At 44.0% G+C, this 27,397-nt stretch overlaps 1 protein-coding gene across 7 annotated transcripts in view; it reads right to left on the reverse strand.

Annotated features, from left to right (window-relative positions):
- Positions 1 to 27,397, reverse strand: part of PCLO (piccolo presynaptic cytomatrix protein) — an 854,190-nt gene that overhangs the window by 189,534 nt on the left and 637,259 nt on the right. For 5 of the 7 annotated variants that reach the window (XM_069627812.1, XM_069627814.1, XM_069627811.1 and 2 more), the window contains 3 exons: positions 15,676 to 15,726; positions 14,669 to 14,799; positions 11,110 to 11,136 (listed from right to left, as the gene is read on the reverse strand). In XM_069627812.1, the coding sequence (XP_069483913.1) occupies positions 11,110 to 11,136; positions 14,669 to 14,799; positions 15,676 to 15,726 (209 nt within the window). The remainder of the gene's footprint in view (positions 1 to 11,109; positions 11,137 to 14,668; positions 14,800 to 15,675; positions 15,727 to 27,397) is intronic. The other 2 variants (XM_069627816.1, XM_069627813.1) reach the window with 1 other exon arrangement.

Below are 27,397 nucleotides of genomic sequence, written 5' to 3' on the forward strand. Positions count from 1 at the left end.
GGTGAGAACAACGCACTCTGAGAAGAAAGTGATATTATAGGGAGTGGTGTCCCCGCAGAGTCAGGTAAGCGTTACAATGGGTCTCAGTTTGATATACATATTCTTGGTAAGGTTTCTTTAAGTTTGGCACCACATTTACATTTCAGATATTCACAGTTCATTGGGGTTTGCCTTTTTGCCTTTCGGTAGTCAAACAAGGTTTTCGTCGTATTCACAAGGTTACAATGTTCAAAATGCTGATGGCATGGTTGCCAGAATGTCCCGAGGTCCTCAATGGCTTTGGGCAAACTCATTCACTTTCTCCAATGTCTCCTGCTTTGGAAAAACAACTAGACTGCACTTTGTAGTTCAAGTTCGTGGAACACGGTTCAAACACCTGCATCCTCCTTGTCTCAGTACTTGGGGAATTCTGGGAGTTGAAGATCATGGCATTTGAATAGTTATCTCAACTGCTTTTATTTCTTTTAGAAGGAAAAGTGGTATGCTCGAGTAGTGTTGATTGCGTTATGGCTGTGCATTTGGCCATGCCAGTCTGCCATGAGGGTCTGGGGCATTACAGGGTCTTCCTCATGAAAAAGGGTTTTGGGTATAAAGAATCATCCTCATGGGAATGGGGAAAATACAGTGTCTAGTGCAGTGAACCACTGAATCTCCCCGGTAGCTGTCTCCTCCCATGTGATCCTCCCTCATAAAGCCGACCTCAGGGTCAGGATCAGATAGTGGTGGCCGTCCCCGGCCACATCGGGAGAGGTCACCATTGGAGAATCCGTGATGACTCCACGGGATTCATCACAATAGCCAGGAAAAAAAAAAAAAGATGTGATGGCTAGAAGGTTTGGAATGAATCTTACTCCCTGGCATAAATGTGGGCAATCCTCCAGAGCATCATTCATCCTCCTGCTAACCCATTCCAGAAATGGGAAAGACATATGCAGATCTGGCTTGATGCCACCCCAAAAGAGTCAGTGAAGCCTAAACTGCTTGTTGGCATCCCTTCTGCACAAGACTACAAGCAGCCACAAGAATGTTTCAGCCTCATTGTGCATCATCAGTCAAGTGTAGCATCGGCAGGACTTGCAAAGCGTCATTTGTCTTCTCGGCTTCAGGATAAATAGGAGGAACTGGTATTTGAAGGAATGAAATGGAGGGGGCGGGGGCCCATGATTTCCCTGGATTGTTGGCATTGTGTCTGCTGGAGGAATAGAAAGAATGACCTAGTTATGGAAATGTTAAGAGCAGCCAATAATCAAGTGCTCTGGGGGAGGGTGGGATGAACACACAGATAGACAATGGTGGGAGATGAGACATGGGTGAGCGGGGGTGGAGCTGAGCTGCCTATACAAAACTAAATCCTGGCTTACTGATAGGCTCTAAAACCAGGGCGCATCAGTGCCGCTCATTGGCCAATGAATGGGATTATTTCTTATTTTAGTTACGTAATAATATTCATGTATAGTCGCTTAAGCACTTAAACACACCTTATTGTATGGACTTATTGTACTTCCTATTGCACTCTTGTATATGGCCTCAAAGGCAAATTTTGAGAACATCGCACATCTTTCGGGAATTAGCCCTTGGTCAGGTGATGTAGAAAGATCCATGTTTTTAGAGATTTTCCCTAATGGAGAATTGTGGGGGCATTCTAAGCCAACACCAGGATCGAGTTCCAGAGGGCGAGTCCATTACAAGAGAAGGATTGTTTGCATTTCCTCTCTTTGCGGATGAGCTGTGATTCAGGCTGGTTTTCGATCTGCTGCGCGAGGAGCGTGTGCCACCAGATAGGTGGAGCTTAGCCGCCGGTACGCTGGTGTGCTACTCATGACTGCTTTGTAGATGATACATGCCGTCTTGAACAGTGTCAGGGCTTGGAGTGGAAGCCAATGTAGTTTGCATATTCATTGAATCCCCTAAAGTGGCGGTCTGCAACCATTGGCACCCCGATGTTTTGGACTGCAACTCCTGGCCAACATAACCAATGGCAAGGGATCAGGGGCCTCGCAGTCCAGCACATGTGCAGAGCCACAGGGTGTTGACCTCTGTCCTAAACACTTTTGAATATTCGTTTTGGTCTGCTATTGTTCAGCTTATATGGTTTTCTACCTATTGTTTGCAAAAAAAACGTATTTTTTCAAACGTATTGATAGGCCGCTCATTGTCTGCAACTAATAGTATAGACGTGGCTACTTGGCTTGAGGAATACCTGGCATTGCCTCGCCATTTCTTTGCATGTTCCATTGGGGGCATCATGGAGCCTACAGTGATTTGGAACGACATCCATCTCTCCTTCTGCTGGGCTATCGCAGCCTCGGTTCTAGCCATAGTTCTCTCGCGCGACTCTACCATTTTGCCCTTCCTCTGGTCACCAGACTGAATCAACGTTTGTAGTCCCCTGAGTTATTTCATGGGCTCTTCCAGATTCAAAGGTTTTACGCCATGCTCTCTCTTGGATCTCAACTCTTTTCACATTACTTTGCAGTATTTGTAAACACACTCATAATTGTCACTTAGGACTTCAGAAAAACTGGATCATATTATAGGTGTACCTAAATATAATTTTATAATTAAGACGGGGGTTCCATTGGAGACTGGTTATAGTTTCTCAGGCTTCTTATGTTTTCTCAAAGTGCATTACAGTTCTAGTTCTGAACGTTGACCTGGGAGTGCTCACATATACAGGACAGAAACTCCAGGTTGACAGGTACACATACAAAGATCTTCTGGCTACACAGGCTGGAGAACACTAGAACAGGGTGAGCTCACTCTAGATCTTCAACAGATGTGACAAGGGCTATATATGAGGGATATTGAACCTTGTTGCGAGTATAGCGGTGCCTGAATAAATAGCAATAAAGTGGTGGTATAGAGCCAGAAACAGGAGACAGGTGAGAAAACATGGTTCAGCAAGTTTTATTTAGAAAAGAAGACCTCCACTGTCCCAATAGCTATGAGGGTAGGCTCCCCTAACTTAAAAGAAAACAACAAACTGGTTGGTGCTCATCAGGATTCTAGCCTATGCCCCATCCCCACCACCAATAAACTAAGCATACCCTTAGTCTAAGTAAGGCTTGCTCCCCCTCTACTTGGCTTCTACTGGCTTTTCTTCTGATCCCCATCCTATTGTGTCTTTGGTTCTCTCTCTCTTTCTCATGCTCTGGCCAGTTCTTACAGTTCAAAGTTGGGTCCTTAAGGTTTTCCTCTCCTCTTTAAAAGGTTGTTCAGTGCCGCCATGCAAGAGTTCCTATTAGCTGAAAATGTTTATCTCCACATTACGTTCTCCAAACCTGATCCTTGGCTGCAACCATAATATGGAGGATTCCTACTCATTCTGATTTTGTACACAGTCTCTTGTTCACCCCTACTTGGTCTTTTAACCTTCTCATGTGCTTTACGTCTTCTAACCTGGCGTGGACTATTTGACCCTTCAGATCAGGTGGGAATGGTATGACACTCACCTCCTTGTGATATATTCTCGGGGTCAGCCCCTCATGGGCTGTCTTGCATCTCAGGCAGTCCGTTTCTCTGGTCGCACTCACCCTCACATGGAGTATTCGCAGGGCATCCCTTCATGGGCAGTCTGGCCTCTCATGCCATCTGATTCTCAGGCTCAGCCACTGGTGAACTATTTGGGTGTGCCACTGCCCTACACCCACGTCTTCAGATCTGCCACCTACCTGTTCTCCTGCTGTGGTGCTCAATTGGGAAGGCAACATCTCCCTGTGTTGCTGAACAGAAACTCTACAGTTGGGTCTCTGTTTCCAGTTACTTCTACCTGCAACTGACATGATTTTGGCATCAGGACGTTGGGACGCTGGGAGGCTGGTGTGCTGCTCCATCTGTGACTTGCTTCTCTCTTCATTCGGTGTCTCTGCGCTCCAAAGGCTCTCTGACTTCCTGGACTTGGCAGCTCTCCGGGGCTTTGGATTTCCTCTGTTCACTGTGTTCTCTGTGTGTTCTTGCCTCCAGGCTCTATCCGAAGGGAGACATCCCATCCTCTGCACTGCAGCACAGGCATCTGTGTTTCACACTCAGCCTGGCTCTCTTCACTTCTGCAAGTGTAGAGGGGGTCCCGAATAAAGCCTGCACTCCCATCGCCCATTTTGAAGTACCAGGAACATTCTCACCAAAATATGTGACGTATGATGAGCAAATAAACCAGCAGAACGCCACAGTAGGGCTCTGCCCAGTACCCATCAGAAGAGCAACACCTATTGAAGTACCAATAACCAGACAACCATGGACAGTAAGGTATCCATTGAGACAACCCTACCAGCAAATGAAATGAAATGAAGATTACCTAAGTACCGTCCCGGAAGAAACCTAAAAGGCCTAAATGAAAGATGAATGGTGATGTCACGAGGGCCCAGACGGAATCACAGATAGAAGATATGACGACCCAAGGATGCAGTAAAGAGACAAAGTGCCATGAACAAAGATATTGTGAATCTAAAAATGATAGGAAGCTATCAAAACGAAAGAGTTAAGCTATAAACATGATTAAGATATTCAAACAAGTTTACACCTGTACATATTCTTGAAACCACAAGAAAGCTAAGAAAACAGTATGGCTTGGTATGCTAAGTAGAAGAATAGAGCGGCATGCGCCATGATACATAATCTACCTCGAAACGAAGCACAGTATTATAAGTGTGATTCCACTTTGCACTAAATGCAGAATCAACTCAGGTTACTGGAGGCCAAACCAGACAAGATTCATATTCCAGCTAAACGAGAAGAGATGGCTGAATTGAAACTTAGCAAGAGCAACTAGTGCCGGGGGAGCCAAGGTCATACCAATAGAAAAAGTGAACAGTAGCTACACATAATTGAAACTTAAGAACAGAGTTTCCTGTCCTGGGAAGATCGAGATAAGGAGGTGTAGGCAGGTGGCAAGCCGAATAAGAATTAAATGCACACAATTGAGAGAAACTAGGCAAGTTCACGGTGTGGGTAGCACGTGACCATCCAAGCAAGCAGGAGCCCGGGGTCACACCTACGCTTGGCACCCTCCCAGAAAGAGATGCCATAGCTTTTCCAGATAAGAAGATACAGTTTTGAGGCCAAACACAGTGAATTAATTGACACATAGCCACCATAGTAACAATTGATTGAAGGAAGGCCGTGTGAATCTTGGGGCACCCTGCACCTGGCTGACCATTCTGCGTGCTGCTAAGCAAAGTGGAAATATATGGATGGGGTTGGTGCCAACCCAATCACAATGGACCAAATAATCTAGGATCCTATAGTTAGTAGAACTAATGGGACATCCTACTTTTAGTGATGTCCACAGAAGTAATTTTTGAAGGAAGGTCTTAGACGCCCACCTGACAGTGTTTAGCCAATCCCTTCACTCTGTTACCATAAACAGATATAGTACCTATAGTAAAGTTTCCTTTTCCTAACCAATAGAAATGCATATTAGTTTTCAAGTGTTACATGTCAGCGATGACGAGTTTTGAGTATAAATGTTACAACTTGTATGAAGGTCATCGGAGTTGAAGTGAGAAGGACGATCGCATCACTGCTGATTTCCATGACTCCCTGTTTTTTGTACTTGTCATTAAACTGACTCCCTTTGCCAAACCATTGAGTTGTCCTTATTGATTGGTGTTGGAGTAATAAATCTGCACCCCCATCCATCTCAAGGATGCAGCTATCTCATCTTAAAGTACTTCTGAGCAAACCTCGGCTCTATGGGCCGGCCGGGGGTCTCCCCAGTACACATGGGTTCTGGTCCTTTTAAACTCCTTCCTGGAATGAGAGAGGAGACACCATTGGTGCCATTCTTCAAAGATGGGCCTAGAACCAAGCCAACCACCTTTACAGGGCCCTGCACATCATGGTACTGGTCCATTTGATATATCCAACAAATACTTTGAACTCTGAGTTAAGGGGGGGGTGGTGGTTACTTCACTTTGGGATTCCTGATCAACCCCAGTGAGATCCTGCTTGCTCCATCCCCGAGGGTGTTACATCTCCCTAAACTCAAAGGGGTGAAGGATATGAGAAGGGACACATTCTCCGTATTTATCACACACCGCACAACCTCTCCACCATACTATAAGTGTTGGTGGTAAGGTGGAAGATGTACCTCCAGCAAAAAGCTGGACGTCAATCTTGCACCATATTGCCAATACTCATCAGATTTAGCACGACCGGTAAAGCCACACAATATCTGCATGAAGACCCAGAGACTCCGAAAAAGGGGGGACTAATACCAATGTGCTGCCACGTATAATCCTGTGATCAATCCACTGAACTAAGTGGAGGTAGTTGTAAGTGATTCTTGCAGTAAACACGTGGATTTACTGACCTTTCAACGACAAACTCGTAATGAGTCCCATTGGGCTGGTAAGGCCTTAGGATGGAGTTATGTACTTCTTTCTGCAAGGGGCATGGGACATGGGACATAAGGGGGCAAAAATGAGTCTGAAAACAAGCAGTGGCATTACTATTCTGTAAAGATTGTCCACAGCAGGAAGCATAGAACATCCAATGAAAACATATCATGCACAATGCACTAACATTGCACTGCTCCCACAGCTCACATCACTGGATCTGCCCTCATGAAGATGACACGCTCGTATGGATACTGCAAGGTTGTCATAATTTCTCTTCCCTAACTTTCCTGGTGGTTCTTGGTATTCAACATTTTACAAAGCCAATTTCTGGCTCTGAGCTTCTGATAACTGTCTTGGAAGTCCTAGATTATATCCATGAGGTTTGCTGGGAATGGCCAGACAAATGCGTGCAACCATGTCTGGCCTTGACACGTCAAGGCGTTCTGTCATATCGGAATAACAGCAAGACAACACTATGTGTGACACCAGGTATCGTCCCAATACTGCATCGAAGATATGAGAGACGTTATGCACTCAGACAACCGTATCAAATGTACCCTCGCACTTATGTGGTGGAAGGATGTCTGCATACAACACTGGACAGGAGAGGTATTCGAGAAATGAGACTAGAGCACAGTGACATCATGAAGAGAAGATATGAAGAGAACTGAAACGATATGCGAATATTTGATGGATGAAGATGTAACTGAAGTAATAGGAGAAACATGTAAGCGAATATGAAGACAACATATCCATTAAGAAGATACGTGAGACTAAGATCAATAAATGTACATTCACAGAAACACAAGGTAGATAAGACATATAGGAGCTTGCTGCGGAAGAAAACATAACATGATTAAAGCCGCCATGTGGAAAAGATGGACGTCAGACTTGTGTTAAAACCAACCAAACTACCTCAGAGACAGGCCAAGGCTGCAGAGCTGGAAAACAGCTTTGTGTGAGGAACAAATAATATCTATTGGCCTGGGATCAAGGATGTCACTTCGAGAAATAATTGCAAGACACAAGGGGAGTCAAGGAGGATAAGCTCCATACGCAGGACATATTTCTCTTAGATTAAGTAAAGGCGTGAACATTTGCAAGTGCCAAGTATTGAACAATTAAAGACACAAAAAGTTTATGTGAGATGGAACGACCAAGTCTCCAGAGGTCAGGAAGAGTAATATCATCCAGCATAATTGAAATGAATAGCATCAAATAAAAGGTCGAACTGGACAAAATTGTGATCTCCTCACAAGTGATTAAAGACTCGAAAGAAAGGCCTATTCATTAGGCTGTAACAGAAGATAGTGATGCACCTACACTCCCTTAAAAGTCGCAGAGACGAGAACAGTCGGCAAGGTCAACTATAAAGTTGAAGCCTTGTCTCAGTGCTTAACTGATGAGAGATGGTAGGCTATTTGACCAAGTGGGTAGTAGTTCAAACAACGTCCCCACACCTGGGTTTCATTTTGCCCACGTGCTACAATCGAGCTGAAAGTCCATGGTTGGGAGAGAATGCCAACCAATCATGAGGAGCTATGCAGCAGTGTACTATACAATGTTGCAGAAGCCAATCCGTTGCTGTTATTCTGCTATTAATCTGTATTATATGTATTTAAAGGTAGTTCGAGGTGTGGCTACCAGATAAAGGACAGCCAATAATGTTACTAATACCCAAACAATATATAGGTATAGATGTTCCCTTAACCAATCCCTCTGTCCAATAGGTTTTACTATTTGCCACGTAGAATTACATCATAGCTGACGTACATCCAAGTTTAAAGCCTTTGTATAACCGAAAAATCACAGAGAGTGAGTGAGCTGCTATTTGTTTGTTCACCATATCTCCCTACTTTATTTGAGCTGATAATAAAGTAGTACTTTGCCATATTGTTTCAGTCTGTCCAGTTATTTGGGTCTGGGATCGTTTATTGGTTATTCCATCTGGCACTTGGAACGCTCCAGGTTCTACTGCACAACGTTTCCACTAATTTTACTTCCTCAAGGGGACCAAAATCACCATCACTGGAAAATGATGTCTTAGCGTCCCATTTCTACATGAGCATCTTGTCTGCTTGACTGCCTACCATTAAATATGCACCCCTAATTACACAATAGCGTTGTACATTTCCCCATCTTGTTTTTTCTTTGGGTCCCTTTTTCTATTTCTGCTCCTCCCTGCCCCTTCTCTCTTCTTTTTCCTACACAGATGGTGGTTTTGTGGGAGGGGGACGCCATATGCACATTTTTGTAGACACAGTACTAATGCCATAAGACCACTAAGATGCTGATTTGTGAAGAATTAAACCTTTATATAGCATAACTTATTTAATGGCAGACGTTAGAGATTTTTGATGAGCATTTCAAGTAACAAACTGCAGTAAGTCTCAAAAGGCATGAAGAAGTGTTAGTCACAATTTGCGTGAATGTGGGTGGGCATCATATTTTTGCACCCATGTAGGTGGTGACCAACTAAAGGGGGAATGCCTTTGCTCCGTCGAGCACCACCAGCTTGGAACAAAGACACTCAGTAAAGCCCCAGCAGCGAGAGGCTTATTGCTATTAGTACTCAAGCCCGTGAGACCGGGGTACTAATAGCATCTTTTTTTCAGTTGCGAGACGCTCTGGCATTTAGCAACCGAAAAAAAAAGGAAAAAAGATGGCCACCATGGAACGGGATACAAAGACTGTTTTCCCTTTCCATGGCTGCCATTTAAAAGAGTTAAAAAAAAAGTAACAAAAGAAGATGGCTCACATGAATCATGTGGACTCTTCTCCCTTTCCAAGGTGGCGATTGAAAAGAAAGAACAAAAAGTAAAACAAAGAAAATGGCCACCAAGGAAGGGGAGAAGGGATTACAAGTAGTCTGTTCTCCCTTTCCATGCTGATGACTCAGAGAAGGAACACCAAGATATGCAGCTTCGACCAGTGACTTGTCAGGTGGTAAGGACCCAGCGAGGGCCAATCAGAAAGTTTGTAACAATCTGTTTGTCCCTCGCCGGGTACTAATCACAGATGCTGGTGGTTTTTCACGTACCACCATGATTATGCCACCTTAGGGAACTATGATAAAGCTGTATGACATTAGGCTGTGGTGAGGTGACTGGAACATGAGCCATTGTGCATTAATCCAGAATGGGCACCACTTGCAGGAGATCACTAACATCACCCATACTAACAAGTAAGAGGTGGATCTATTGGGCAATGTAGATACTAATACACTAAACTAACAGCATCAGCGATTAGTTCTCGGCAAGGTACAGATAGGAAATGGACTTTAGCTCCATTAGAATGGATTGATCTTAGACTAGGGATGGACTCTGGGCATCTGTTGCTTTGGCGTAGAGTTATATGTCACCAGGGATGGGATCTGGACTGCAGATCCTTTAGAGTAGAGTGATATTAGAAGAGGGATGGACTTTGAAGTAGAGTTATATGTCACCAGGGATGGGATCTGGACTGCAGATCCTTTAGAGTAGAGTGATATTAGAAGAGGGATGGGACTGTGGAGTAGAGTGGCAGTATGCTAGTGATAGGATGTGAACCTCATGTGCTTTAGAGTAGAGCGATATTACAAGAGGGATGGACATTGGAGTAGAGTAATATGTCACACGCGATGCTATCTGGACTGCAGATCCTATAGAGTAGAGTGATATTAGAAGAGAGATGGGACTGTGAGTAGAGTGGCAGTATGTTAGTGATAGGATGTGAACCTTATGGCCTTTAGAGTAGAGTGATATTAGAAGAGGGGTGGACTTTGGAGTAGAGTGATATGTCCCCAGGGATGGGATCTGGACTGCAGATCCTTTAGAGTAGAGTGATATTAGAAGAGGGATGGGACTGTAGAGTAGAGTGGCAGTATGTTAGTGATAGGATGTGAACATCATTCAATTTAGAGTAGAGTGATGTTAGAAGAGGGATGGACTTTGGAGTAGAGTGGCCGTATGCTAGCGATAGGATGAGACCCTCATGTCCTTTAGAATAGAGTGATATTAGAAGAGGGATGGACATTGGAGTAGAGTGACAGTATGCTAGCAATAGGATGTGAACCGCATGTCCTTCAAAGTAGAGCGTTATTAGACTAGAAATGGGATTTGGACTTCAGGCCCTTATTTCTTGCTACCTCAGAGTGACCTTTGGGTTGAACCTCCTCCCCTGTCCTGTGTTCTAAAGAGTTGAGTTACACCCAATACTATAAGCCATCCTGCAGGCCCACATAAACCTTGTCCGAATCATGACCCAGGACAGGAATTCTGGGGCTTACGGGCGAAGGACTTTTTGGTGGGTTAGTATCTACCTGCGGTTTTGGAATACACCTTGGGCATTATCAAAGGCCATGCACTTATACCCCATCCTATGAAATTTTATTTACTTTCCTGCTTCTCTTTGGAACTGTGGAATACATCTACTTGTGGGGGCGGGGGGGGGGGCATTGTCTCTTGCTGTTGTATTCTCTTCGCTCTGCTCATGACGCCATCCGACTCAAGAACTGCAAGGTGTTCGGACAACAATTGCAAACATATAGTTTAATCTGTTTTTGCCATGATATATCCCCAAAGAGTATATTTTGGCTTCTGTCCACGTTGGTACATCACTGGAATATCAGGTGAACACAAACATTTAAAAACACAATCCGAAACAAGCAATGCACATAAACAGGCAGAAGACCCATTAAAGTTCAGGAATAGATAGAAACAGGTGTCGACATGCAAGAGGCAGCGCAGGCTGCCAAGGACAAGGAGAAAAATATAAACATGACAGACTATACCTTGCATTCTGGACAACCATGACTTGGCTGCACGCGCCCAGTGATGGGACAGACGAGTATTAAATAGAGATGGCAAAGCAGAGGAAGCAGCCAGGGAGAAAACAAGAGGAGACAAAGACGGAAGACACAACTTGTCAATAAGAAACTGACATTTTCGCAGCATCAGAGCTTCGAGTAACAGACATATTAACCGTGATATTAGTCAGGCACGGGCAGGGGGACTTTTGCACTGTAGAAATAACATGATCGATGTATGTTGGTAGCTTGTTTTGTTTTAAATTTACAGGAACATACATCAGGTTACTGAAACCCGGCAGTCCCCACTGCAAATAGTGTCCCTCATTTAATAAACCGACCACTCAGGGGTCGGCAACCTGCGGCTCGCCAAATGCTGTGAGGACCGATGAGAGATGCAGTCCAAAGCATCTGGCAACGAAAAGGTTACAGAAACAAGCAAATAATGTCAAATCTACAGAGTGCTGCATTTTTGCATTACAAAAGCACTTTAAAGTACATGGCACTGATATCTTGGTGTTACCTGGATCGTCCAATAGGACTCCATGAAATGGGAACCACTGAGGCACCGGCACCGCTGTCAATGGTTCAGGTAAATCTCTACCTTTAGGGCCTGAAGTACCAGCAGGTCAGGCCTGCCGGCGGTTCACTGCCCCTTCCAGCAGAGTATGCCGGTCTGGAAAATGTGCCAGAGTCGATATTACCAGCCATTTTAGCAGCTTTTTTTCTGGACGGTGTACTCATGAGACCCCATGTCTTCTAGATGATTCGAGATTCAATAACAGATTATTCAAAACATTTCAAGTTTAAGTTAAGTCACAATAAACATTCACACAGCTTTTCATGTGCCACAGAAGGAAGGAGATTATAAATGTTGGTAATAATTTAGAAAATAAACACTTTGACGGTGTTCATTGGACGCTACATCAACCCTAGGCATGTAATTCTGCTATCAACATCCAGGCAATGCAAAACTCCAAACAAATCGACAGTATTTTGCTCTATCACCTGTGCAACGCTTCTCTGCTCCTGAACTACGTTTCTATAATACAAATATCTTATAATATGAATAACTATGAGCCAGTTTACATGAAGGCATTCATTGTTAATTGCCCCATAAATCACCTGTATGGGGCTGCAAACAAACGCTCTAATGAGCTGTGACAAAATGACTACTGTTCTTCAGGAGTACAGCGATGACGTAAACCGCCCACTCAGCCCCACACTACTACTAAACCAGCAGTGATACCAATCACAAAGGTGAAACAGGCCCCCCATATGAATGGTACGCCTCCTTCGCCTCTTTAGGAAATGTGGCATAAGGGAAGGATATGTCTTCACGAGGGGTATGAGCTGAGAACAGTAGCAACGCGTACAATGGTTCCAAAATAAAAGATTGTCCAATCGAGACTCTATTCAAACACACTTTTAAACAAACAATAAATAATGCAAACAACTAACCAGAAAACACTAGAAAACCCCAGTTCTGTTAAACACAATACAGAGAAGGCAGACATTTCTGAAAGGGCACTCTGGGTGGGTGAGCAGGGGTCTTTAGACAACAATGACTATGTTCAATGTTTTTAGAAGAAACTAGAGAAGGCGGGCTTTAAAAGACACTGTGGTGCTAAAAGTGGGACAGGACCTCTTCAGCATTGAGGCCTTAGTCCGATAGTCAACCCCAGTGCTCCCTGGGGATGGAGCTCTCCTATACACAGGCTGCCTTCTGTCCTCCCCTCTTTAGCATTGGATATTGGAATAGACTGCACTCCCAAAAGAGGTCCAAAAGTATCCTCCTCCTCTTGAAGGCACAACAATGAATAAAAGAACAAGGTGGTGCCCCTCTCCTTTTATAAACAAAATGTCACAGTGAATTGGTCCAAAGAAAGCCAGTTAGATGTGAAATCCAGGCGGTAGTAATAAGTGCCCTTTGCCTGAGGTCATCACACCCTGAGTACCTTGTCTGCAGGAAATGAAGGGGCAGGAAGAGAGCCGTAACAGAAACCAAGATAATGGAACCCTTCTCTGAGCCCACCTCTTCTCTCTAGCTAATCCACCTCCCCTGCCTTCTGACTTCAAAGGGATTCTAGGATCAGGACCCTTCTCTGACAGTGGCTTTGTTATATCAGTGATGCCTTCAAAGCAAATGTTCACAGGCCTCGTCCTAGGGGAAGTTCATAATCCCTGTGAAAAGGTGCTACCCTTCCTGCATGATAATCAAAAAAGGCAACATCCTGGATATTTTTGCACATAGCAGTTGTGGGAAACATACATCAGTACTAATGTAGCTGGGTCTTGCTCACAGAGTTGATACAAATGTATTTCATTTGCTGTGGCTGTTTAATTGCGTGTTCTTTTCCAGCACCATGCCACTGCCAGGCTTGACTTACATTTAAAGATGTGTGTGCTGCCAGACTGATTAAAGCATACATTTATTATATTTAGAACAGAGGTGCGGAAGATTAAAAAGCCAACTCTGCATTCAGGAACTTTGAGTTACAGCAATAGTCAGGGATGCAGAGCTGGGGCCGTGCGGTGCCTGTAGGCAGTCTCAGCAAAGCCTCCACTTGCACTATCATTTTGGCATGTAGCATTAATGAAAGAATGGGTTTGATGAGCAGACCCCCACCCCCTTTCAGAAACTGAATTACGTTCATCTTTTAGTATTAAAAAAATGACTAATCTACGCTCACTAGATGGCCTTGTGTCACATGAGGCCTTCCCGTGTTTGTGATTCGTGTTGAGAAATGGTACAATTATAAGAAGGAAATCCACATGGTCTTCAGTTTCCCTGTAAGAGTGATACCATTGTCAAAACAGATCAATACTTCCACCTTCCAGTTCCAGGCACGGCTGGCGGCCTTTCCATGGATTCCAATGGAATCCGCCGGCTTTTCTGCAAGTGCAAAAACATGCGGACTACGTAGAGTGTTCGGCCTTCAGGCAGGGATGTGGATGGATTGGTTAGGCATGGTGGGTTTAAGCCGCCGCTGCGACTCACAAATCAAGGAAAAACCCAATGGAGGTAACAACAAAGGTCAATTCTTTTATGCGTTTATTACTCTCTGCCCACAACTGCCAATGAGGATTGCACAGTCCAAAGTGGACCCAAAAGGCACTGGTTCAGGGATGTTTGGCTTGTAGTCGGGTATGGCATACTCTGCACCAAAATACCAGGGCTAAAAATCATTTAAAAACAGCCACTTCTTGAGAATGTCGGCTTAAGTTGTGAGCCAGTGGTGCAACATGTCTGCTACCAGTAGGACTTCTCTGGCCAGCCAGTGCAGAGAGATACTCTGTTCATACAGCTTATATTAACACAATACAAGCAACGTTCCTCACACTTTTTTGAAGCCACCCTGAAATATAATGTACAAGAAAAAACAAATTCATTAATAGAAGGTTTAAGGAAAAGGTCCTGGCACAAAGCTTGTCATTGTATTTTCGATAAACACAAGGCTGTACCTCCATTGACAAAGGCCAGCAGCCAGACAGCATGGCTTGAGAAGTGGCAGACGTATGCGTACTTGTTCCATGCACTTACCCTCTTCCCGGGAGAAGGTAGACTTTCACGAAGGGGTCTGAGTAGCCGTTATTATCCCTGGGCACAAGGCTTCTTGCTTGAAGTATATGGATGATCAGGTTGCCAAGATGCTGGTCATAGTTGATTTGAAGCTGATGGACATAATTGGATTATTGTTAGACTTACATTTTTTGGTACAACACATCATCTATTTTATTTAAAAATTGTGCAAAGGAGACCTCTGTCATTTTTTGTTTAAAACCATAATTTTCGACAGTATTATAAGATAAATTAAAAGCCATAAATATATTGTTTATTTTGGACACAAAAAGTTCACAAAAAACGCTTTATAGAAAACAATTACATTGACTTACTTGTTTGCAACAAAAATCGTATCTTTATAGATATATATTCTCGCACTAAGCAGACAATCAACATGTCCAAACACGTGTATACAAGTATTTATTTCATCGTGTTAGTTTGTTTGGAGGTCATAAGGTCACATGAAAGCATGTTCAGCCGGGTGCAGACAGGTGTCTCAGCTTAGCACGCTATTGGTAATTGGGCAAACGTTGCTTTTCTGAATAAAAGGTATTCGATACGTGAATTTTTGTACTATGCCAATGTTTTCTCTAGTGTCAATGGGGCACAGATCTGAGGTAAACACTACCCTGGGAAAAGTGTGTTGTAAAAATAGGTTTCATACACTAGGGACATTTTTGTGCTGTGGCTAAAAACATGCAACATTTCACTACGACTCATGCAAAGCCTCTGTAATGAGACCCCATGTCGTGTGCCATGTCACTTTTCCCAGCAGGTGTTGGGGACAAATGACATATTCATTTCTGAATCAAAACTGCATATGGGGCAGGGAATGTTTAATGAGACAGGTGCCCCCAATGGCTACCCCCTATTTTCTTAGCCACCTATTCATTGGTAACAGTGCTGGCAACTCTTCCACTTGAAAAGACACCTTCATTCTTACATTAACCAATGGAATGGCAACACACTGAGCGCGCTCTCCTCACCTGAAGTTCACCAGTGATTGGATGAGAGGGGGCCTTTGTTACTTCAGTTGACTGCAGTACAATAAAAGACACAAAGAAAATTTAGTATTATGACCGTATATTGCAAAATCATCATGCACGTGTCACCGACCATGGGGTTCTCCTTCTGGACCTTCAGCGTCTCTGGTCCTGCCACCATCACAAATCTACCTTCAAGACAGTTGACTAAAGCCACCGTGGGAAGGGGGAGGTGTCCTTTGGTCTACGGCTGCACGTGTGGGTGCCTGGGAATGTGGGAGAGGGAGGGACTTGGCTAGGGCATGGAAGGCATTATATGTGAGATATGCCAAGTCAAACTCTCTCAATTTTCCAACTTAAATCAGAAGACCCAAACTGGGCGAACCCTGTCCATCTGCTAGAGACCTACCTCCACGCTGGACGTCTTGTTAGCTCCACCCCTAGAAATCCTGCTGCGTGCAGGCACCTGACGCGAGGCACTCAGGGAACTTTCTAGAGTAAGTGATCAGGGGATTTTGCCCCAGCAGCTGTCACCTGCCCAATACGGTTATTCACTTAATCTGGAGAAGGTCCAGGAAGCCGCTCTTGCGCCCGCATATGTGAAAGGTCGGGGAGGTGTGAGATCGCCCCAAGCCTGCTCCCTACACATCAACAAGTATACATAGGGGCGTGGCTCTGTATTTTCATACATGCTCAATCAGAAATGTCATGCCTCTCAGAGCCCCTAGAACCAGTCAGTCAGTGTGTGTGTGGGGGGGGGGTATGAGGGGCAGTCTACTCTCCCCACCTGCTTTTCCCTTTTCTTGTTGCACACTGTATACAATATTCTTATTTACTTGGAGAGGATGGGAAAGAAATAAGAGAGAGAGGGGCAGATAGACGGGGTCAGAGACAAAGATGGAGAGATGGCCAGAGGGAGAGGGGGTGAGAACAGGCGAGATGGAGAAACAGGGGTTATGATGGGGGAGGGAGAGATGGCGAGAGAAAAAGAGAAGAGCAGAGATAGAGGAGAGCGAGACAGAGAGGGGCGGAGAAAGGGACGGGTGGCAAGGAAATGAGAGAAGGGAGGGGTGGAGAGGGATGCAGAGAGAGAGAGAGAGAGAGAGAGAAGGGAGAGGGAGAGAGGGAGAGAGAGAGAGAGGGAGAGAGAGAGAGAGAGAGAGAAAGGGGGAGAAGAGAGAGGGGGAGAGAGAGAGAGAGAGAGAGGGAAAGGGAGAGAGGGGGAGAGGGAGAGAGAGAGAGAAAGGGGGGGAGAAAAGAGAGAGAGAGGGGAGAGAGAATGAGTCAATTTCAATAACCAGCTACATTTGAATCAAGACCCCTGATTACGAGTTGTTTTAAGTTTAAATTAAAGGACGTTCCCCCTTTTGCGTAGCTTTGAGAATAGACACGAGTTGAACCACAAGCACATTTTAAGTCTGTGATGGCTCTAATCAATACTCTCACAGCAAGCATGCCATCCTTACTAAAAGCCAGAAAAGTGCAATGGTTTCCGCCATCAGACTAGAGACACGACCACCCCATCTGACTGCAACAGAAGCCCATTTTTATAACTACTAATTACCAGTGCACTTTTTTTGTCCAAGCAGCCAAAATATTGCTTTTACTGAACAGTAATTGTATGCAGGAATTAACACATTAGGAATAATAACAGCCTCTGCTAATCAGTGTTTACCAAGGGCACATCATGAGACCAGAGCTGCAGTGGCAAGGTAATGACTAGTGCACATGCTTAATGCTCTGAGATGGAAAACAATGATCGCTGACTGACCATGCAATGCATGTTTACACGTGTGTCACTGGGGAACATGTCCGAGTCCCCCGTCTACATGCACTGCGCAGTACTTGCAGGCATTGCTCAACATGTTATGACAAAACATCTGAATATATAAACATTAGTGTGCATGGTCCTGACTAGCAGTTCTGCTAATGTGCCTGGTGTCCAGTGCACCACTACTCATTGATGTTACAGTGCTCACAACAGCTGGCAACTAAAGATATACATGGTAGGAACATGGTGTCACTTTGTTAGAGATCAAAAGATGAAACGCTCGCATTTTAGTAGCTCACATGTTTTAATTATATAAAATGTAATATTTTAAGAGGAGAAGGTTTTTGTAAAATGAAACTATGTCATTTTCATTGTATCTTATTTTTCCTAGTTGAAGGCATTTTTCTCACTCCGATTTTCCTCCATTCTGTGAACTGCCTGCAACTTTTAAAACAGGAAGTGATGTCAGAGGTGGAGAGGAAGGGTGGTCTGAAGATTCGATACAGCAGCAAAAATGTAATATACAATGTTGCATTTTCTATTATTTTCAACCAATACATGTACATATGTAGCAATATGTAGCAATCGAATACGATGATTGCTTCCATTATTAGTAGTACCATATGTACGAATACTTATACCAGTAGAAAAACTACCGGCACTACTACAAAAACTACCACTGCTTCTACTACTATTACACATCTACTAGTACTGCAAGTAACACTACTGCACTACCAATACAACAAGCACTACTAATACTGACAGTAAAACAAATATTGCAGAGATTACTGTGACTACTACTTCTACAACTACAACACCAGCCACTACAACTACTACAAAAACTACTGTTACTGCCCTTGCTCCAACTAGTACTACTAATACTACTATTACTGCTACTATTATTACTACTATTACTACAAAACTGCTCATACTTCTATTGCTACTACAAAAGATACTGGCACTGCTTCTACTCACACAACCAGTGTTATTACCAGTGCATACACTACTGTAACTACTATGTCTTCTTATGCAACTAGTATCATTACTGCAGCAAACACTACTGGTACTAGTACTAACACTACTGTGCTGCCAATACAATTACTACTATTACTGACAGTAAAACACCTACTACAATGACTACTGCCACTACTACTTCTACAATTACAACACCTACAACTACAATAACTACACAAGCAACTGGAATGGTGATTGCTGCGCCAACTACTATTACCAATACAACACTGTGTGTACTACCGCTACACAAGCTATTGGTACTACTAATCACACAACTAGTACTAATACTAGTACAAACACTACTGGTACTACTATTATAACTAGTTTCACCACTACTACAAACACTTACTGTGAATGACACTACTGTAATACCAGTAGGAGTACTACTATTACTGCCATTAAAACAAATACAGTGACTACTGCCACACTACTTCTACAACTACAACACCTGCAACTTATTGCCGCCTGCCCTGTGCAATGTATATATCCGCCCACTTTTTGACCTCCTGGATGAGCACGATATTAAATACACTGATTATGCCGATGACATATAGGTGGTCATCGAGTTGACAAGAGATTACAACAGGGATTCTGACACCATTGATATGGTATATGATGTCATCCAAAAATAGATGAATATTAATTTACTTGCTCTAAATGGCAACAAGACCGAGCTAATGTTAGTGGACTCTAGCCAGCCACTGTTCAAACTGTGTCCCAGATGTAGTCACTTTACCTTCTCAGGATCTACAACTAAAGCATGCCCCTGGGTAACAACTATGGGTGCATACATGGATTCTAATCTCAAATATGAAACAGCATATCACTCACATCAAATCTACATGTGGCCTACACCACCAAACTCATCCAGCAGATCAGACCGTATCTTTCTGAAAGTGATGTGGCAACTTTAGCAATGGCACTCATAAACCCCAAAACCGACTACTGCAATAGTCTCTTTTCTGGAACCACAAAGAACAATTTGAAGACTTCAGAGACTGCTCAAAATAATGCTGTGAGAGCAGTGTGTGCTCTTGCTCACAGGACCTGTGTCTCGCAGGCTCCACACACTTCGCACTGTCTTCCGGTGAGACATAGGATATCTCCCCCGCTGCTCTCTCTTACGCATAAATGCCTCCCCTGCCAGACCCCTGTAGATCTGATTACTAATATTCACAGGAATCCTGCTGTACGATCTCATCGCTCCAATGGACACAATAAGCTCCTTCAGCCTCGTCATAAGCTTCCGTCCTATGGAGGCACCAGCTTCGACGTATGTGCTTCCGGCTTCTGGAACTCATTGCCAGCAGAGTTAAGAACTATGCCAGATCTTTGTCTATTTAAAAGAGCTACAAGACCGATTGGTTTGACTCTGATTACTAAACTGGGACTTGCTCTCCTTGCCACTGAGGGCACCGTCTCTGCGAATGGCGATGCCGGACCGATGAACAACACGGAACAACCACGCGCCAATTCCAACAGAAAAACTCACGAGCCTAGTGGAGAAAAGCAAGAGAGCCGGCTTGCCCACAGATCCTCGCCCACCAGATATGTACAAGATCATGTTTCCCCAAAAAACACCTGCAGAATACTTTCGCAACCTCTTCAACCATTCACTAGCGACATCGAAATATGCCACAAGCCTTCAAATCGGTGTACATCAAGCCACTCCTTAAAGACTCATCAGGAAACACGGAAGAGCTAACCAACTGCCGACCAATTGCAAACATTGTGTATCCGGCAAAACACCTAGAAAGCAATGTTTATGAACAAATACTGGAACATGCAGAAAGCAATCTGATACTAGACCAGGCACTAGCCGGCTTCAGACTTATGAGAGGAACGGAAACCACATTGCTATATATATGAGATGATCTAAAAACAAATGTAGACTGCCACGCCATATTGCCACTAATACTACTAGATCTATCAGAAGCCTTCGGCAGAGTCCACCACAAAACACTCATCAAAAGACTTGAAGAAATAGGAATTGGCAACACTGTGTTTCTCTGGTTAGAATCCTCCTAGCAGAAAGAACAGAAACAACGTGCCTATTGCTAAACACATTTAACTCAGCACCAGTTCCATGAGGCTCACCACTGCTCTCCAACATCTACTTGACCCCTCTCACCAACCTCATTAAAAGACCTGGCCTCACTTGCTACAACTACCCAGACCACACACAACTCATCTACAAAATGAACACTAGTGGAGAACAAGACCCAACCCTTATCAACTGCCTCACAGAAATAAACCATTGGATGAGTGCCAACAGCGTTAAACTCAATCCAGACAAAGCAGATATCCTGTTCACGCTAAACAGCCCAACGGCCCGTAGAACAAACCCCACATTCCATGGCCTACCAATATGGGAAATTAACTGTAATCCTTCCAAAGTGGATAACAATTTCTCAATATTAATGTACAATGGCGTAACACTTGAACCACAAGTCAATCCAGTAGTAAAGAAGTACTTCTTCCACTTACACACAACCAATTGGATACTACCTTTCTTCATCTTCACAAACAGAACACTCAGCATCATATCCCTCATATTGTCAACAATAGACTATGCTAACAGCATTTATCTCAAAATGCCAGATTATTCTTACCAGAAAACTACAACAAATAAAGAACATATAGCAAGACTACTCCTCAGACTCACTAAGAGAGAACACATCACAACAGCACAGAGAACCCTCCACTGGCTACCAGTCAAACAAATAATGCTATTCAAAGCACTGCATAACAAATAGAGCAATCCATGGCCAAGCAGCAGAATGCATACAGGGAAAAATGTCCATCTGAAAACACTAAAGTCCAGTAATGACAATAGCCTCATACCTAAACAATACTCAAAGGGAAATTTGGTGGATCAGCATTCTCCTGCATCTCGAGAAAACTTTGGAACACACTCCCGAAGGAAACAGAATAATGCGGAAAATTGCTAAAAACATGGCTCTTTAACTCGGTGAGCTAAACAGGAAACACCATTGATGGGAAGCAGGCAACACAACACAAGTGAAAAACCCATAACCATGGAAAAACAGATGAAGCAAAACCTGGATGCCCAAATTAAATAATGCATTTGAACACAAATCACAATAGGGAAATATGAACCCTATCAGGCTAACATAAACAGTGCACAGAATTGAGAGCCTACTAACATCACAGACTCACCCTACTAAAAATGTTCCAATATCTTGCAAGCTCACTGCCAAACACCAAACAAAACACACACACACCTCTACCACAGCAGAAACCTACAAACATCACAAAACACATACACACAGCAACACCCAACTAAACACAACACACTACAGAAAACTAAACCAATTACACACAAACATCCACACAGACTCCTACAACAAACACCATCTAACCCTTACCAACTAAAAACGAACCCAGTGCACAGTGATCAGTTTTCACGAACTGAAACTATCAACAGCACATCAAAGCTTGTTAGCGCTTTCCCTACTTTTCTGACTAACTAAGCCCTCCCACCTGTCTTTTTCAGATCCACCAGAGCGCCTTGAGACTATGAAAGTGGCATTGGTGTGTGGTATAAACCACATTAAACTTAACAACAAACAGTGCAACAGTTACTGCCACTAATACATCTCCAATTAGAACACCTGTAACTACAACTGCTACACAACTATTGGTGTTGTTATTGCTGCCCATATACCACTACAAAACCACTCATACTACTACTGCTAGTACAAACACTACTGGTATTACTCATGCAACTAGTAGCATTCCTACTACAAACACTACTGGTACTAAAACTACTCGTACAGCTAGTAGCATTCCTAGTGCAAACAATAGAGGTTTAGAGCTTCTTCCAGCTCTTGGCTTATAAAGGGGTTTCCATACCCCAATGTTCAAAACACTTCAGGTTACAAAAAGGAGGGGTTCCCTTCCCCACACTTTCAAGTCTCTCAACTTTCCAAAACAATACAATTCCTTGGACTACTTCCCCACTCTGCTGGCTTGGTCACCTTTCACAAATTTCATGGAGTTCAGTTCCTTAATTTCAGATCCCACAGGTGTTCCTTTATCTTCAGTCGCAAGCTTGTGGGTCAGTTAAGAGGCTTTTCCTTAGGCGCAGTTGTCAGACCACACGGCCCACCCATTACAGGTCACGCAACCGACACACCTTACTTGCTTCTTCTCCATAGGCACCTTGCCCCCGTCCAGCTTCACGGGGTGCTAGACTTATTCCCATTTCACCCCCCCCTGATGCTTTGTTACCACACACGGCAATCCTCCACTGACGGGCCATTATCCTATGTCTAGTAAGGAATGGTTAAACAATGGACAGTGGAGGTGCTGCAAAAGGGTATGAAGTAAGAAGTGCCCAAGTGTAGTAGATGCAATGCCAGTAATGGGCTGAAGGTTGTAGTAAAGGTCACGGATGATGGGATGCTCAGAAGAGAGTAGGTTGGTGTACATACCCCTTGTACAAATGAGAAAGAAGCCCAAAGCACACTTTAGGAGAAGCTGAACATTTTTATTATAAAAAAGATAAAATGATTGAATTCCGCAAATACGAGCATCTTACACGGCACGTTATTACACAGAGAATATCATCTGGACTCACTCATGAAGAGATATGTCTTAAAGGGTTTATGTCATTGTTGGTGTTTTGTTCTTGATAAAAGTGTTGGCATGGTCCTTTCCCGTCTTCACTATATTGAGGCGTGTAGGTGGGTGTGTTATTGCCAGAGTTTATGTGAATGAGTCATGTGGTCTTGCGTGGACCTCACAATGAGTCCCTCACCTAGATTTGAAAGCGCAATGAGAACATTGGGTAAGACTAGGTCACCCTCCAAGGGCATAGTCAAGTCAAAGGTCCTTAAAGTCAGTTCATCCATTTGCTGGATTTTAGCAAGAATCCAGCCCAAAATCACACCAACACTGAAGTCATTGAGTTCAAGTGTTGTGTTTCATATTTCCAACAGTCATTTTAAAAGTCACTGACCATTCTATATTGCCAATAAAGTCTGGCTCACATTAGCAAACTCCAGGGCATTCACCAATACTCTCAGCCCTACTCTTCTCACTGCCACAATCTTACACATGCTGAGCATGACTTTGAAGATTCATAACTGATCTTATTGTTGAAAACCGTAAGTACAATTTCAAGAGATTTACAGAAATATGGGATCCCTCTAATGAAAACAAACATGGCTCAAATAGCCTGTTCTGTGGGACGGTTCTCACTCACAATGGTCTGTAGCCAGGCATTAGCTCACTGCACCCTTCCCAGAGCAGAAATATCAATTTGCATCAGTCTTTCTCCCAACCATCTGGGCAGTCCAGCAGCGAAATGCTAGGCAATTCCCTCTGAACAAGAGTACCAAGACCAACCACAGACACGTGTGTCCGGCCTAGTCGGGCCTCATCAGTGAGGTGGAGCTGAGCCTCCTGAAGGCACAGTGAGCAAGGGGTCCACGTCTGGATACCCTTTGGTGTGTGTCTGGAATACCCTTTGGTGTGTGTCTGGAATACCCTTCTGTGTGTGTGTGGAATACCCTTCGGTATGTGTCTGGAATGCCCTTCAGTGTGTGTCTGGAATGCCCTTCGGTGTGTGTCTGGAATGCCCTTCGGTGTGTGTCTGGAATACCCTTTGGTGTGTGTCTGGAATACCCTTCGGTGTGTGTCTGGAATACCCTTCGGTGTGTGTTTGGAATACCCTTCGGTATGTTTTTGGAAAACCCTTCGGTGTGTGTTTGGAATACCCTTCGGTGTGCGTTTGGAATACCCTTCAGTGTGTGCTTGGAATACCCATCGGTGTGCGTTTTGAATACCCATCGGTGTGCGTTTGGAATACCCATCGGTGTGCATTTGGAATACCCATTGGTGTGTGTCTAGAATACCCATCGGTGTGTGTTTGGAATACTCTTCGGTGTGTGTCTAGAATACCCTTCGGTGTGCGTTTGGAATGCCCATCGGTGTATGTCTAGAATACCCTTCGGTGTGTTTTTGGAATACCCATCGGTGTGCGTTTGGAATACCCCTTGGTGTGTGTTTGGAATACCCTTCGGTGTGTGTCTAGAATACCCTTTGGTGTGTGTTTGGAATACCCTTAGGTGTTTGGAATACCCTTCGGTGTGTGTCTGGAATACCCTTCGGTGTGTGTCTAGAATACCCTTCGGTGTACGTTTGGAATACCCATCGGTGTATGTCTAGATACCCTTCGGTATGTTTTTGGAATACCCATCGGTGTGCGTTTGGAATACCCTTCGGTGTGTGTCTAGAATACCCTTTGGTGTGTGTTTGGAATACCCTTAGGTGTTTGGAATACCCTTCGGTGTGTGTCTGGAATACCCTTCGGTGTGTGTCTAGAATACCCTTTGGTGTGTGTTTGGAATACCCTTAGGTGTTTGGAATACCCTTAGGTGTTTGGAATACCCTTCGGTGTGTGTCTAGAATACCCTTTGGTGTGCGTTTGGAATACCCTGAGGTGTAACACACATTTTAGGAGGGTCAACGGAGTAAATCACATGTGGATGGTGTGATGTATAGCAGGTGGATTTGATGAGCAAAGCCTGTGATTTTGTGCGGAAATGACATCACCGTAAGTTTATGCAAGGCACAGATGAATGTTCCATCTTCCCTGATACATGATCCCTTTCATTTGTGTAACGGAGCCTTTAGGGATAACAGATCAGCATTCTCGAAATACAGCACTGAGCATATTTAAAAATACCACACGTGTCTCTGCAATACCAAAGATTTGAAGATACAAAGGGTGCTCGGATTCCATCTTTGGTTCTCTCCCATCAGCGGGGAAGTATTTCTGGCATCACAAATAGATATAAGGGAGGATTGCGCAAATGTTTACCAAGGCCTGTGCCAAACACAACAATGTGCATTGATTTCTTCTTGAGCACAAGCCACATTCACAGAACAAGTTGCGTTTTCTTCCGGTTGAGGTTACTTAAGAAAACAAGTATTAAAGTATTATCTTTTTAGTCATAAGAATAGACAGGCCCTCATCACAAAACTGTCTGGCAGGAACTCCCATTCCTCTTCCCAGGGGCGTGGACCCCATGGAATAGACAGACTACTTGTGAACCTGATTAATGCTTCAGGCCATCTATTGGGCACCCGTCGTCACTAATCTGGCAGTCAATAATGGGTGTGTGTGACCATTGCCCCTCTGCTTTGCTGGGATTATTGTTTCGGCGAGTTGCCATGTGTATAAGCGCATAATGGGTCCCCTTTCTCTGTGAAGGAATGAATACGTGCAACGTGCATAACTGGAGAGGCCGGGCCCAGGCACGTGATCACTGCACTGAGGAAAGCTCTTGCATATGTATATGGGGAACATATTATTTTATCCACCCAACTGTCGCCTAAAGATCTCATCCTTGAATCGTTGGGTGGGGGTTCCTCTGGGCACCGATGTCTGCCATAGCGCCACAGTGGCAGTGCGGTCAAATGAGCAGGAGCTCCCACTTGGCATTGGAGGTCAGTGTCTTGGTTGAGAACAGTCAGAGTGTAAACCTCCCTCTCTTGGGGTGCGCTTTGGGTGATCCATACATTCCCATTGCTCTTCACGCTCAGCATTGGGCCTTTTGCCTACAGGGGAATAAGCAACATCAAAGCATGTGGGTCCCATTAGAAGGCATGCAGATGACATAGTCATTATTCTCTTAATACTGTGTCCCGGCCGATCCCTAGCATGCTGCATTGAGTTCAGGGGTTCAGGCTCTAACATATAATATCAACAAAATGATCCACATTTGTGGGCATGACACTTGGCAGTTGGCCAGTTCAGTTACATACATGGGGATCCCATGTTTGGTCTGTTCTCTTTATTGGCCAGTTCAGTTACATGCATACGGATCACATGTTTGGTCTGTTCTCTTTATTGGCCAGTTCATTTACATACATGGGATCACATGTTTGGTCTGTTCTCTTTATTGGCCAGTTCAGTTACATACTTGGGGATCACATGTTTGGTCTGTTTTCTTTATTGGCCAGTTCATTTACATACATGGGATCACACGTTTGGTCTGTTCTCTTTATTGGCCAGTTCAGTTACATACTTGGGGATCACATGTTTGGTCTGTTTTCTTTATTGGCCAGTTCAGTTACCTACATGGGATCACATTGTTGGTCTGTTCTCTTTATTGGCCAGTTCAGTTACATACTTGGGGATCACATGTTTGGTCTGTTCTCTTTATTGGCCAGTTCAGTTACATAAATGGGGATCACATGTTTTGTCTGTTCTCTTTATTGGCCAGTTCAGTTACATACATGGGGATCACATGTTTGGTCTGTTCTTTTTATTGGCCAGTTCAGTTACATACTTGGGGATCACATGTTTGGTCTGTTTTCTTTATTGGCCAGTTCAGTTACATACTTGGGGATCACATGTTTGGTCTGTTCTCTTTGTACTTCAGACAAACATGACTTACGAATGTATCCTCAGTCTGCCGCCTGCATGGCGTGATGTCTTACTAGTTCAATTACTACTCATGGGTGTGGGAAACCTTCGTAAAATATCAGGAAATTGCCCCTTTTTTCTGCCCAAGGTTAAGGGCCTATAATGAGGCCCTGCAACGTATTGCTCTACTGATATTTTTGACTACATCTCCCATGATCCAACACCATTGACTCGGTTGGCTTGTACTGTTGGTAGTTTTAGTTTAAAACATTTAGAGAGCCAAAGGTTCCGGCAACAGTTCACACTTGCCGGTTGGCCATACAATCAGCTGATAGAATTCTGCAGCAAGGCCTTTTCAATAACTAGTTGCATTGTTTTGTAGCGAGTATATGTACACTCTGTAATGTGGAAAGAAACGACTGCACCAATGGCGTCTCATAACGATTCCCATTTAACGTATCCAGAGGTTGCAAGTGCACACTAATTCTCCCCTTATCTCAGAAGCCAAGCACCGTGCCGACAGCGCCTGCCCAGAACAC

This window comes from Ambystoma mexicanum, chromosome 12 (genome assembly GCF_040938575.1).
Source record: "Ambystoma mexicanum isolate Mex_15411 chromosome 12, UKY_AmexF1_1, whole genome shotgun sequence".
In the NCBI taxonomy this organism is placed as follows: domain Eukaryota; kingdom Metazoa; phylum Chordata; class Amphibia; order Caudata; family Ambystomatidae; genus Ambystoma; species Ambystoma mexicanum.